Source organism: Ascaphus truei, unplaced genomic scaffold (assembly GCF_040206685.1).
Source record: "Ascaphus truei isolate aAscTru1 unplaced genomic scaffold, aAscTru1.hap1 HAP1_SCAFFOLD_1610, whole genome shotgun sequence".
NCBI lineage: Eukaryota > Metazoa > Chordata > Amphibia > Anura > Ascaphidae > Ascaphus > Ascaphus truei.
The window spans coordinates 22,034-35,173 of NW_027454501.1; the positions used below are offsets into that span (position 1 = coordinate 22,034).

The 13,140-nt window shown below is 47.0% G+C and overlaps 1 protein-coding gene across 2 annotated transcripts in view; it reads left to right on the forward strand.

Moving 5' to 3' along the window:
- Window positions 1–13,140, forward strand: part of LOC142476443 (histone-lysine N-methyltransferase SETD1B-like) — a 51,245-nt gene that overhangs the window by 21,744 nt on the left and 16,361 nt on the right. Inside the window, exons 5-10 of one of the 2 annotated variants that reach the window (XM_075581816.1) lie at window positions 2,220–2,987; window positions 3,909–4,082; window positions 4,749–4,833; window positions 4,974–5,200; window positions 8,736–8,838; window positions 10,414–10,905. In XM_075581816.1, coding sequence (XP_075437931.1) covers window positions 2,220–2,987; window positions 3,909–4,082; window positions 4,749–4,833; window positions 4,974–5,200; window positions 8,736–8,838; window positions 10,414–10,905 — 1,849 coding nt within the window. The remainder of the gene's footprint in view (window positions 1–2,219; window positions 2,988–3,908; window positions 4,083–4,748; window positions 4,834–4,973; window positions 5,201–8,735; window positions 8,839–10,413; window positions 10,906–13,140) is intronic. The other variant, XM_075581817.1, reaches the window with a different exon arrangement.

Genomic DNA, 13,140 nt, shown 5'->3' on the forward strand with positions numbered 1-13,140 from the left:
GTGTTCACTTGCGGGCTCGTGTGTTCACTTGCGGGCTCGTGTGTTCCCCTGCAGGCTCGTGTGTTCCCCTGCAGGCTCGTGTGTTCACTTGCAGGCTCGTGTGTTCACTTGCAGGCTCGTGTGTTCACTTGCGGGCTCGTGTGTTCACTTGCGGGCTCGTGTGTTCACTTGCAGGCTCGTGTGTTCACTTACGGGCTCGTGTGTTCCCTTGCGGGCTCGTGTGTTCACTTACGGGCTCGTGTGTTCCCTTGCGGGCTCGTGTGTTCCCTTGCGGGCTCGTGTGTTCCCTTGCGGGCTCGTGTGTTCCCTTGCGGGCTCGTGTGTTCCCTTGCGGGCTCGTGTGTTCCCTTGCGGGGGCTCGTGTGTTCCCTTGCGGGCTCGTGTGTTCCCTTGCGGGCTCGTGTGTTCCCTTGCGGGCTCGTGTGTTCCCTTGCAGGCGCCTGTGTTCCCTTGCGGGCTCGTGTGTTCCCTTGCAGGCGCCTGTGTTCCCTTGCGGGCTCGTGTGTTCCCTTGCAGGCGCCTGTGTTCCCTTGCGGGCTCGTGTGTTCCTTTGCGGGCTCGTGTGTTCCCTTGCGGGCTCGTGTGTTCCCTTGCAGCCTCGTGTGTTCCCTTGCAGGCTCGTGTGTTCCCTTGCAGCCTCGTGTGTTCCCTTGCAGGCTCGTGTGTTCCCCTGCAGGCTCGTGTGTTCCCCTGCAGCATTTGCGATGTACCCTTCAGCACCTCCGTGTATGTCTGTCTCTTGGGGTACCAAGCTGTATTTGGGCACTGCTTACATTGATCTATTCTGCACTCTCATGCAGGCAAATGTAATTGTGCTCTTGCTGCTGAAGTATTCTTTGCAGTGTGTTTGCAATTTAAAGGCACGAGGGCCCATGTTTACTAAACGATGCTAAGCTTTAGCTCACATCATGATCTGGCTGTACATGAATGCCTACTTGATTCAATGGTTCTATCCTTTAATGGTTAGAAACATTCGTTGGATAACCTTAGGGCCCTGCAGTGTGACCTTAGGGCCCGGCAGTGTGACCTTAGGGCCCTGCAGTGTGATTCAAAGCCATGTGTTGGAGGCTCAGTAGAAGGACTGGAAAGTACACTGCACATCCGCAGGTTGTAACCCTGTCCCCTTTGTTGTGTGATTTCTAACTGGAACACCGTGGTATTGTCAGACCTTTTGACTGAGCAAAAGAGCAGTTGGTTTCTGGTAACCGCAGAAGGTTTTGGTGCAGCATTCTGTCTCCCAAGACTAAATGACAGGTGATGTAATTAGCCGTCATTTGGTAATGCTGGGGTTGTAACTGCTATTTAAAGTGATTGTTTTTTTTTTTTAATATAAAGGTGAGGGAAGTACAAAGGTATGAATATTTGTGTCGTTTGTTAACCTCAACTGATGCTGGCACATGTGATGCAAAGCTGTCCTTCACTTGTTCAGGGGTATTGCAGCTCAATTGAAATATGTGGAGCTATACTCTTCTCCAGCACTGGGAAGGTGGCTTCACAGCTTATCGAACGGACCATAGAGCGAGAATCCTACCTATCCAGAGAGGCCAAAAGAGCCAGCGGAGATGTCATGGGGACGGGGACACACGGCTAATAACCATCCTCAATATGTCCGGCATTGGTACCAGTAACCCTTCTTGCTATATTGTGTATGTAGGGTTATTCTTCAGACTAAGGTGTTTAATGCAGGGAGTGAAATCGCAGTCTCCTATCTGCCTACGCCAGGCCTGTTACGGACACTCGCTGGCTAAGATGGCCTGGCGGAAGTTTCCCCGATAATGTTAGATTCCGCAGCAGCACCTATCTCCCTCCAGTCTCTGGCACCTTCTCAGAAAGTGCCTCTCCAACTCTTACACGGGCAAATTTGAAGGTGGGGGAGGCGGGGGACTCGGGCAAACTGATGGTGGGCAAATGGGGAGGGGCTAGATGGGACAGTCTAATTGTTTAATTGACGCAAATGTAAAAAATAAAGCAGTGTGTGGCACCAGTATTTGTGAAGGTGTCTGATCACTGCATTATGGAGCATTCGGATGGGTTAGGCCACAACCTTTTCTTTATGATGGTTGTATGGCCTCCACTTCGGGTGTAAACACGAGTGCTTAACCCCTTGCGAGTCCGAGTGGACAGCAAGACATTGCACTCAAGGGGATGAAATGCACACAAGCCTGTTGGTTTTAAAACTGCAGCCCTGACTCGTCTAACTGACTTCTCTCTTTCCACAGGGCCATCCTTCATCAGGAGAAGACATGGAGATCTCTGACGACGAAATGAGCACATCCCCCATCACCAGCACAGAATGTGACCAATCCATTGTGGTGAATTCCGCAGTAACCAGTTCCACAGTCATGGCCTCCGTCATACCGATCCCACCCCCGGGATTCCCCCCTCTCCCGCCCCCTCCTCCGCAGCCGGGGTTCCCCATGCCCCCTCCTCTCCCGCCACCACCCCCTCCCACCCACCCTTCAGTCACAGTACCACCTCCTCCGCTACCTGCCCCGCCTGGGGTACCCCCGCCGCACATAATGCCCCCTCCGTTACCATACCACCAAGGCATGTTCCCCATGATGCAAGGGGAAATGATGAGCGTACTAGGAAATCAGTGGGACGGAATGCCCATGTCCTTCCAAATGCAGACTCAGATGCTGAGCCGAATGATGCAGGGGCAGAGTTCCTACCCGTACCACCACCACTTTGTGGGTAGCTCAATGCCGTTCAGTAACCAGCAGTCCTACCGCCCGTTTGCCGTGTCGGCACATCTCTCCCGCGGCCAGCCCTGGCCGCCCCTCCCCAAGTTCGACCCGTCCGTGCCCCCACCAGGCTACGAGCCCAAAAAGGAGGACCCACACAAGGCCACCGTGGACGGGGTCCTTCAGGTCATTGTCAAAGAACTGAAAGCCATAATGAAAAGGGATTTGAACCGGAAGATGGTGGAAGTTGTGGCTTTCAGGGCGTTTGATGAATGGTGGGACAAGAAAGAGTGTTTGTCCAAGGTAAGGCACGGGTCCCTGACATTACCGCTCATCTTTTCTAACAGAGTCTTTGTTTTGGTGCATTTGCAAAAAGCAAGAAAAGGGATATAGTGACCATCAACAAATGCACCGTGAAATCATATCAAATATAATATCCTACACACCATTTTTTTTTAAAGAGAATAATGATGCAATATTAAGTACAAAGTACTTAAGACCAAAATATATTGTCTCATCATTGCATCTACTTCTGAACCACCCATCGCACCTCGACACCAATGCTCCTCCTGTCCCCCTCGCCCCCCAACATGCAATCTAGAATTAACAGCAGGTTGTGGGCAGAGTCCGGAAGCGCTCCGACTAGCTCCCTCGCTGCTACCTGCCCTTAATACACACAGACTCTTGTTTCCTTCCACATCTTGGTCCAATAACACTCATCGTACCACCTCCCTCCTTTGGAGTTAAAAACCCCGGAGTTAGTCCATTGGCTGTCAGAGGTACCAGCGACCCATTGCAAAGCAAACCAAGGGGTTAATAGACATTTCAGTCTTTACCACTAGGAAATACTTTGGCCCATATTCCCTAAACAGTGCTAAGCTTTAGCACATGCCATTCATTTGAATAGGAGTTGGGGTGTGCTGAAGTGTAGGACCTTTCAGTGAATATGGGCCTTTTTTTATTTTTATATATATATATATATATATATATATATATATATATATATATATATATATATATATATACACGCACACGCACACATAATGCATTTGTTTAACATTATTGTATATAAAAACGGTATTTAAAATAAAATATACATAGAGTGCACGGTACTTTGAAAAGGTTTTAATGCCATATTAATTTTGAGCAGTAAACCCTCAGACCAGTAATAATTTGCAACATAAGTATATGGCCCCGGTTTCACTCTCCTCGTCTTCCCATCAGCAGTCCCTGACTCCAGTGAAATCCGGAGAGACCAAAGATGAGGAGAAACCGAAGCCAAGGGACCAAATAACGTCAAGTCTGCTGGAAAGCTGGAACAAGGGGGAGGGTCTGGGCTACGAAGGCATCGGGCTGGGGATCGGACTGCGGGGAGCAATCAGGCTACCATCATTTAAGGTATGGGTTTATCTGCGGCAGCGCAATGTGCGCAGCAGGCGTCATAGTTATCTCTGGTTCCATCATAACCTAATGCAGGGGCGGCCAACTGCAGTCCTCAAGGGCCGCCAACAGGCCAGGTTTTCTGGATATCCCAGCTTGAGCACAGGTGGTGCTGTGTGCTGAAGCGGGGATATCCTGAAAACCTGACCTGTTGGCGGCCCTTGAGGACTGCCGTTGGCCGCCCCTGCATTAGAGTGTGCACACTTTGCAGCGGGTACCTTTGGGTCTGTGCCCACCTCCTTTCTCTTGTACAAATAAAATAGATTTTGTGGTCAGTCGTGTAAGCGGGCTCTTGAACGCCACCGGCAGTATCTGACCTCTTGCACTGCCAAAGGGTCCAGCAGCACATTGCTCCGCAGTGGATTACTGTCTCCTTTAGCAGTTGAAGGGTTAAATATCATTGTGTATAATTACTGAGTTTTGCACACGGTTACAGCCCGAATTGTCTTTTCACGATTCATTCTTTTTTCTCCTTTTTTTTTTTTGCCAAAACAATCTTGTGTTGCTGATTTCTAGCTTTATTTACGCCCTGATGATGTGTTAAGACCACAAGATGATGCTGTCCACCCTCTGATTTCCACGTTGCTTTGTGTAACAGGATTTTCTCCGTCTGGTTTCACACAGGTGAAGAGAAAAGAACCTCCGGAAGCCGGCCTGGCTGGAGACCAGAAGAGGATTCGCCCGTTGCCTTCTGTAGCTGATGACGAAGGTTTGAGTTTTATTTGGTCTACGCCTTGATTTAGTCTTAGCAAAGACCCGTTGCTAGAGAATAAGGTTCTTGACACGGGAATGCTTACGTCCTTTTTATGCTATTTCATGCCACTAATTCTATATTGTTCGGCGGAACAGAGTCTGAAAGAGACAGAGATGTCTCGGAAACCACGTCCGACTTGTCTAAGAAGGACGCGGACTCGGCGAACCTCCGGAGGAGGCCAGCGAGACCCTTGGACAGTGAGGGGGAGGAGGAGGTGGACAGCGAAGGAGAAGAGGATGAGCCTTCAGAAAAGGAGGAAGAGACGTCGTCTGAGAAGGAGGAAGAACGAGAGGATGGTTCTGCTGGAGCATTGTCCCATAAGGTACGTCCATCCTGTGTCAACCAACATGCGCATGTACCGGGCTTTATGTATGTCTTTATGTATGTCTTTATATAGCGCAATTAATGTATACAGTGCTTCACAGCAGTAATACATGTGACAATCATATACAGTGGTTGACAAATCACCAAAAAATCTACTCGCCACCTAGTACCAAACGTGTGCTGCTTGGGCCAATATTTACTCGCCCGGGGGTTAAATCCACTCGCCCGGGGCGAGCAAATGTATAGATTTGTCGAACACTGATCATATAGATAAGAAATAATATAACACAAAGGGGAGAAGCGCTTCAGACATAAAAGTAACATTTAGAAAAAGGGGTCCCTGCTACAAAGAGCTTTCAATCTAATTTATTTTGTGTTGAGTGCAGTGCGATAATGGCAACGTTTGGAATATTAATCCAAAACTCACCGACACATAATGGATCAGATCATCAGATCTGTATTTTTTTTTTTAAATGTTGCTATTCATTGCACATGAAATGTAGAAATTTGCCAAACAATGTCTTCCTGTAAGAAACCACCAATATGTCCTTGTATGCTACTGAAAAATAATGTCATAAAACCCCTTTTTTTAAAGGATATACATACCTAGGAAGTCTTTGTTCTGTTACCTTTTATTCATCAAATCCAATAGTCTAGAGCAGGAGTGGCCAACTCCAGTCCTCAAGAGCCACTAAAAGGTCAGGTTTTAAGAATGTCCCTGCTTCAGCACAGGTGGCTCAGTCAACTACTAATCTCCTGTGATGAAGCAAGGATATCCTGAAAACCTGACCTCTTGGTGGCTCCTGAGGCCTGGAGTTGATCACCTCTGGTCTAGAGAATAGTACTTCTGTAAGTAAAGCCTATACGGCCGCACTACCCACTAGTGCAGCCAGGGGTCGTGCTGGGTAACCTGGTAATCCATAAAACGCTGTAGGATGGCACCTAGGTGCTCAGAATACCAGCACTGAACAGGCAAGCAGGGTGGTACCTTGTGTTTTATGGGTTAGGTACACACACATATCACTACCTCTGGGGTCCGTGCTGGTATTTTGAACACCTCGGAGTCTGTCTATATATCTATATGTATGTATAGAACACACAGCAAAAAATATCAGCGCTAAATATATTTTGTGATGTCACTGTGCTGAGAAATAATCCCGAAGTAGGGAAGTCTTTCAGGCCCAAGTCTAGTCAGGATGGGCAATTGGTAAATATCAAAATAGATATAATATGGGGATCAGAAGTCTTGAGGTGGAGACATAGCAGCTTCTATTTGGACTACCAAATCCAAAAAACGGATGCTGTCAAACAAAAATGGAGACGCGCATGTTCCAGAATATAAAATGTGTATATAAAATGAAATCTATTATATACATATTTTTTATTAAAATTGCATTATATTCTGGAGGACGCTCTTCCATTTGTATACACACACACACAAACACACACCTACACACACACACACCTTAAATTGCAGTACAACCAACCTCACACTGACGAGACCCAAAAGGTGGAAACAGTCTGTCTGTCTGAGTGGGTTCACTGGCTTTGCATCTCATCCCAGGCTATGTTTAAAAGCTGTTTAAAACAGCGAGTATTGGCTTAATCGCTCCATGTAATAATGGATGTAAGACAAAAGGTGGCACTGTGTGCACATTTGCATGTCATTTCCCAGAATCCCTTGCTGCAGTGGAAGTGCTGTGTGCTGGGTGATAATGGTGAAAGGCGGGGTTGCAGACCTGCCTAAGACATGCAAATGAGCATACAGTAATATTTCCATTTGAGATATATATATATATATATATATATATATATATATATATATATATATACTCACACACACACACACTCACACATATATATATATATACATACATACATACATACACACACACACATATACATACACACACACACACATACACACACACACATACACACACACATACACACACACATACACACACACATACACACACACACACACACACACACACACACACACATACACACACACACACATATACACAGTATCCCACGTAAAGCACTCTGGTGTAAACAAGTATAACAAATTTATTAAAGACACATCACATAACATACAAACATAATAAAATCACTCTCCCACGCCTCAAAAAGTATGGAAAAACAGACACATGCAACCTGTAATAATAGTGGGAACCAAAGCTAAAGCCAGAAATTTATAAGCAAAATAATAATCAAATGTCACATAATATCAGAATGGTTAAAGCCTCCCTTCTTTAGACCGGCCGGTCAACAAGGAAAAGGCTGCTCAATTGAGAATGCTGATACCAAGACCTAGCTAAGGCAAAGACCCATGACAACAAATCCTGCTACAGCATGAATATGCACACACAAGCTGTTGCTATACAGTTGAAAAGGACACACTATGTCTAGATCGTGCTGTAATAATAACTAACAGGCAATGCAGAATAGCTAAAAAATATACAGGCATACCCCGCATTAACGTACGCAATGGGACCGGAGCATGTATGTAAAGTGATAATGTACTTAAAGTGAAGCATTACCCGTTTCCCACTTTTAATGCATGTACTGTACTGCAATTGTCATATACGTGCATAACTGATGTAAATAACACATGTGTAACAGGCTCTATAGTCTCCCCGCTTGCGCACAGCTTCGGTACAGGTAGGGAGCTGGTATTGCTGTTCAGGACGTGCTGACAGGCGCATGCGTGAGCTGCCGTTTGGCTATTGAGCGAAATGTACTTACTTGCGAGTGTACTTAAAGTGAGTGTCCTTAAACCGGGGTATGCCTGTATGCTGTAAAATAGAAAAACAGTGTAATGTGCGTATGATATTGAGGGCTGAAAAGGGATGATGGTAAGCTGCAGCAGTGTAATAATCAGTGTCCTGTCTGAACTTCACATTGAAATGGGATGCAGTCAGTGCAAAGGATACTTTGCTCCCACGGAAAATCTCCTTAATAGTACAGAGACTGGTGACTAGGACGCCGAGTAGGAACAACCTGGAGACCCTTGCCTTTGTCATCACCGTCTGAAGACGCGAATAACGTGGAAGCGTGAAGGCAAAGAACAGGACACGCTGCTGAATAACCAAAATGTATTGAGCCAAAGCAGGAGCATGCAGGAGATGAAGTGTTCAGAGGAGAGAGGACAGGAAACGCAAGCCTCACATAGTAATATAGTTCAACCTTTTTGCTAATATCGGTGTGTGCCATTCACTCTCTGGTCACATTCTCTTCCAATTATAGATGAAGAATATTGGCACAGGGCAATAAGTTGATGTTCTCAGTAACCCTTTTGCTGCTGGCGTGGGGGGCCAGCATCGCACGCCCCTCTGGCAGTGAAACGGTTACATTTGCTTTCCTCACTAGGTTTCACGTGTTTGTGCTATTTTATTTTGTTCTAGCTGCTTTACTAGAATTAGAGCATTTATAGGATACCCTGGGACATAAAGGGCCCTTCTGGCTTTCGGATTGCTTCTCATGACCTATAAAAAAAATAATATACCGGTATATATATTTATCTACAGGAACCACCATATATTGATGTTGAAGAGGGTGGCGATGAGGATGAGGAAGAGGACGATGACTTGGAAACTAGCGAGCGAGAAGGTGAACAAGACTCAGACGAAGGTAATGGCAGGAACACGAGTTAGCGTTAGGAAAAAGGAGAAAGCAATAGAACACAGTGTGTGTGTGTGTGTGTGTGTGTGTGTGTGTGTGTGTGTGTGTGTGTGTGTGTGTGTGTGTGTGTGTGTGTGTGTGTGTGTGTGTGTGTGTGTGTGTGTGTGTTTTTTTCCAGATACACTGATATCTTCCGGCGGTGTTACAATGGATAAAACGAAGAAATGTACTTTTATACAGCACAGCGAGACATTACATTCCTAGCTGTCCTGTTTCAATGTACATTTCTTGGCTATAGGAATATTACATATTGACTCTTATATGAAGATACTTTCACTGTGTGTCTATGTACAGAGCGATTTTCCTTAGTGACATAGCAATAACATTTATGCTGTGACATAGCTACTTATGTTTACAACTATATATTATGTGGTAATATACCCATTACTGAATACCTGTTCCAGCGTAGATTTCCTGGGGTCTATCATACAATTTGTTTATTCATAATGATAATTGATAGATTATCCTTACCCCCGACCTCCATCTACTATACACTCCACTATGGAAAATTTTACATATTTTTGCATTGTGTAGTTATATTTTTTGATGTAATAAAAGTTGTATTATTTTTGGTTCTAAGATATTCTGATCCTATTGGTCACTAGACTGACAGGGAAACTATCTGCTGGACACCGTTGTCCAATATTCTTCCTAGCATTGAGTGCAGTTAAGTGGGGAGACCTTTGGTCCTACTTGGACTTTATCTAAGATGAGCAATCTGATCCATCTGTTTTCTGCTCAATACAATTGATTAAGCCAAGGAATGTAATCTCTAGCTGTGCTGTTTGAAAATACATTTCTTGGCTTAATCAATTGTAATATCTCCCGAAGAACAGATCACTGTATCTCGAAAGCTCGCTACTTGGGGGGTTGGAGCAAGTCCGAATAAACCAGAATAGTTGCTAAAACAGGAGTGGCCAACTCCAGTCCTCAAGGGCCACCAACAGGTCCGGTTTTAAGGATATCCCTGCTGCAGCACAGGTGACTAATTCAGAATGACTGCACCACCTGTGCTGAAGCAGGGATATCCCTAATACCTGGCCTACAGTTGCCCACCCCTGAGGCCTGCAGTTGCCCACCCCTGAGGCCTGCAGTTGCCCACCCCTGCTCTAAAATACAAATAAATAAAACCACAAAGGCATCATATTGAGCTCAATTTCCAGCCTTTGGAGGGCATTGCATCTTATTCGTTGACTTATTAACGTAATAATGCTCGTTTTAGATTAAAAATACATATTCGCCATACAGATAACCGTCTGGCCACCGCGTTTTCCCCGCTGCCGCGATCTGTTTTCACTTGCATTCCCACGGCCACAGGGAATGTTAAGGTGGATATATAGAGATATAGATAGATTTATATAGATAGATTTATATTATATTTATATAGATATATCATTGACTGATTTGTGATATATGTACTAATGAGTAAGTTGGTCTCTACCATACTACAAATTACCAGCACCATCAGTGGTTCCTGTCCATTTGTACACATTTATCTACATTTGTATGTCTTTGTTTCTGCAGAGGATGGCATCAGTGTTACCTCCTCCAAAGCTGAAGTAGACTCATCCGATGAAAGCGACGAATCCTCCGAGTATGAATCCAGCTCAGAATCTGACGAGGATGATGATGACGACGATGAAGATGAAGATGAGGTGGACTACGACGAGGACCAAGACTTGGACGATTATGTCGATGTAGAACGGGAAGATGACACTGAGATCAAGAGAGGAGAATTTGCGTTTAGAGACGTGTCGGAAGCCAGCAGCCCAGCCAAAGCGGAGGTTGGGGAAGTAGAGGAGAAACAAGGAGATGAATTGGAGGCAGAGGAACATTTTGCACAGGCGACAAGGCAGGAAGTATCTAAACTTAAACAGGACGGGTCAGAATCGCCAATCCAGAGGCCTAAAGATGAGCTGGAGGAGGACTCCGCGACAGTAGTGGTGCACCCATTGGAACTACCCGGGGAACCTGCTGCTGCGGAGTTGGAGAAAGCCCCATCGCCATCAAACAAAGGTACTGAACTCTATGCCAGTATAACATAAACAGGCATAACAGAGAGGGGGGTACAGGGGAACTTTCAAATACATCAAGCACATTTTAGAGAAATACTAGAACGGGGCTGGAATGCGGGATGCGCAGGGGTTATGTTATGATGTATTTCTTCAAAGAAGAGGTGGTGGGTTCATGGAGCAGGCTCCCAGCGTAGGTGGTGGGGTTAATACAGGAACAAACACAAAGGTACAGATGTAGCAGGCTTTATTGTTCCCTCTGGCTGGATAGGTTGGGATCTTGTATACCTGGAGCAGCCAACTCCAGTGCTCACGGGCCAACGTCAGGTCAGGTTTTAAGGATATCCCTGCTTCAACACAGGTGGTTCAATCAGTGGCTTAGTCAAAGACTGAGCCACCTGTGCTGAAGCAGCGAAATCCTTAAAACCTGACCTGTTGATGGCACGTGTGGACTGGTGAAGGCCACCTCTGGTCTATGCCGTCAGTGCCATTTAAATCCTTTGGCAACTGGTATAACGTTTGTTGCATTGTCTGTGGCATGCCGCCACGTCTGTATCATCGAGATGGGCAAAGGATCAAGCTGGGTCTGCGGCATGCCGCCACGTCTATCATCGAGATGGGCAAAGGATCAGGCTGTGTCTGTGGCATGCCGCCACGTCTGTATCATAAAGATGGGCAAAGGATCAGGCTGTGTCTGTGGCATGCCACCACGTCTGTATCATAAAGATGGGCAAAGGATCAGGCTGTGTCTGTGGCATGCCACCACGTCTGTATCATAAAGATGGGCAAAGGATCAGGCTGGGTCTGTGGCATGCCGCCACGTCTGTATCATAAAGATGGGCAAAGGATCAGGCTGTGTCTGTGGCATGCCGCCACGTCTGTATCATAAAGATGGGCAAAGGATCAGGCTGTGTCTGTGGCATGCCGCCACGTCTGTATCATCGAGATGGGCAAAGGATCAGGCTGTGTCTGTGGCATGCCGCCACGTCTGTATCATAAAGATGGGCAAAGGATCAGGCTGTGTCTGTGGCATGCCACCACGTCTGTATCATAAAGATGGGCAAAGGATCAGGCTGTGTCTGTGGCATGCCACCACGTCTGTATCATAAAGATGGGCAAAGGATCAGGCTGGGTCTGTGGCATGCCGCCACGTCTGTATCATAAAGATGGGCAAAGGATCAGGCTGTGTCTGTGGCATGCCGCCACGTCTGTATCATAAAGATGGGCAAAGGATCAGGCTGTGTCTGTGGCATGCCGCCACGTCTGTATCATAAAGATGGGCAAAGGATCAGGCTGTGTCTGTGGCATGCCGCCACGTCTGTATCATAAAGATGGGCAAAGGATCAGGCTGTGTCTGTGGCATGCCGCCACGTCTGTATCATAAAGATGGGCAAAGGATCAGGCTGTGTCTGTGGCATGCCGCCACGTCTGTAGCATCGAGATGGGCAAAGGATCAGGCTGGGTCTGCGGCATGCCGCCACGTCTGTATCATCGAGATGGGCAAAGGATCAGGCTGTGTCTGTGGCATGCCGCCACGTCTGTATCATCGAGATGGGCAAAGGATCAGGCTGTGTCTGTGGCATGCCGCCACGTCTGTATCATCGAGATGGGCAAAGGATCAGGCTGGGTGTGCGGCATGCCGCCACGTCTGTATCATCGAGATGGGCAAAGGATCAGGCTGTGTCTGTGGCATGCCGCCACGTCTGTATCATAAAGATGGGCAAAGGATCAGGCTGTGTCTGTGGCATGCCGCCACGTCTGTATCATCGAGATGGGCAAAGGATCAGGCTGGGTGTGCGGCATGCCGCCACGTCTGTATCATAAAGATGGGCAAAGGATCAGGCTGGGTGTGCGGCATGCCGCCACGTCTGTATCATCGAGATGGGCAAAGGATCAGGCTGTGTCTGTGGCATGCCGTCACGTCTGTATCATCGAGATGGGCAAAGGATCAGGCTGGGTCTGCGGCATGCCGCCACGTCTGTATCATAAAGATGGGCAAAGGATCAGGCTGTGTGCGGCATGCCGCCACGTCTGTATCATAAAGATGGGCAAAGGATCAGGCTGGGTGTGCGGCATGCCGCCACGTCTATCATCGAGATGGGCAAAGGATCAGGCTGTGCCTGTGGCATGCCGCCACGTCTGTATCATAAAGATAGGCAAAGGATCAGGCTGGGTCTGCGGCATGCCGCCACGTCTGTATCATCGAGATGGGCAAAGAATCAGGCTGGGTCTGTGGCAT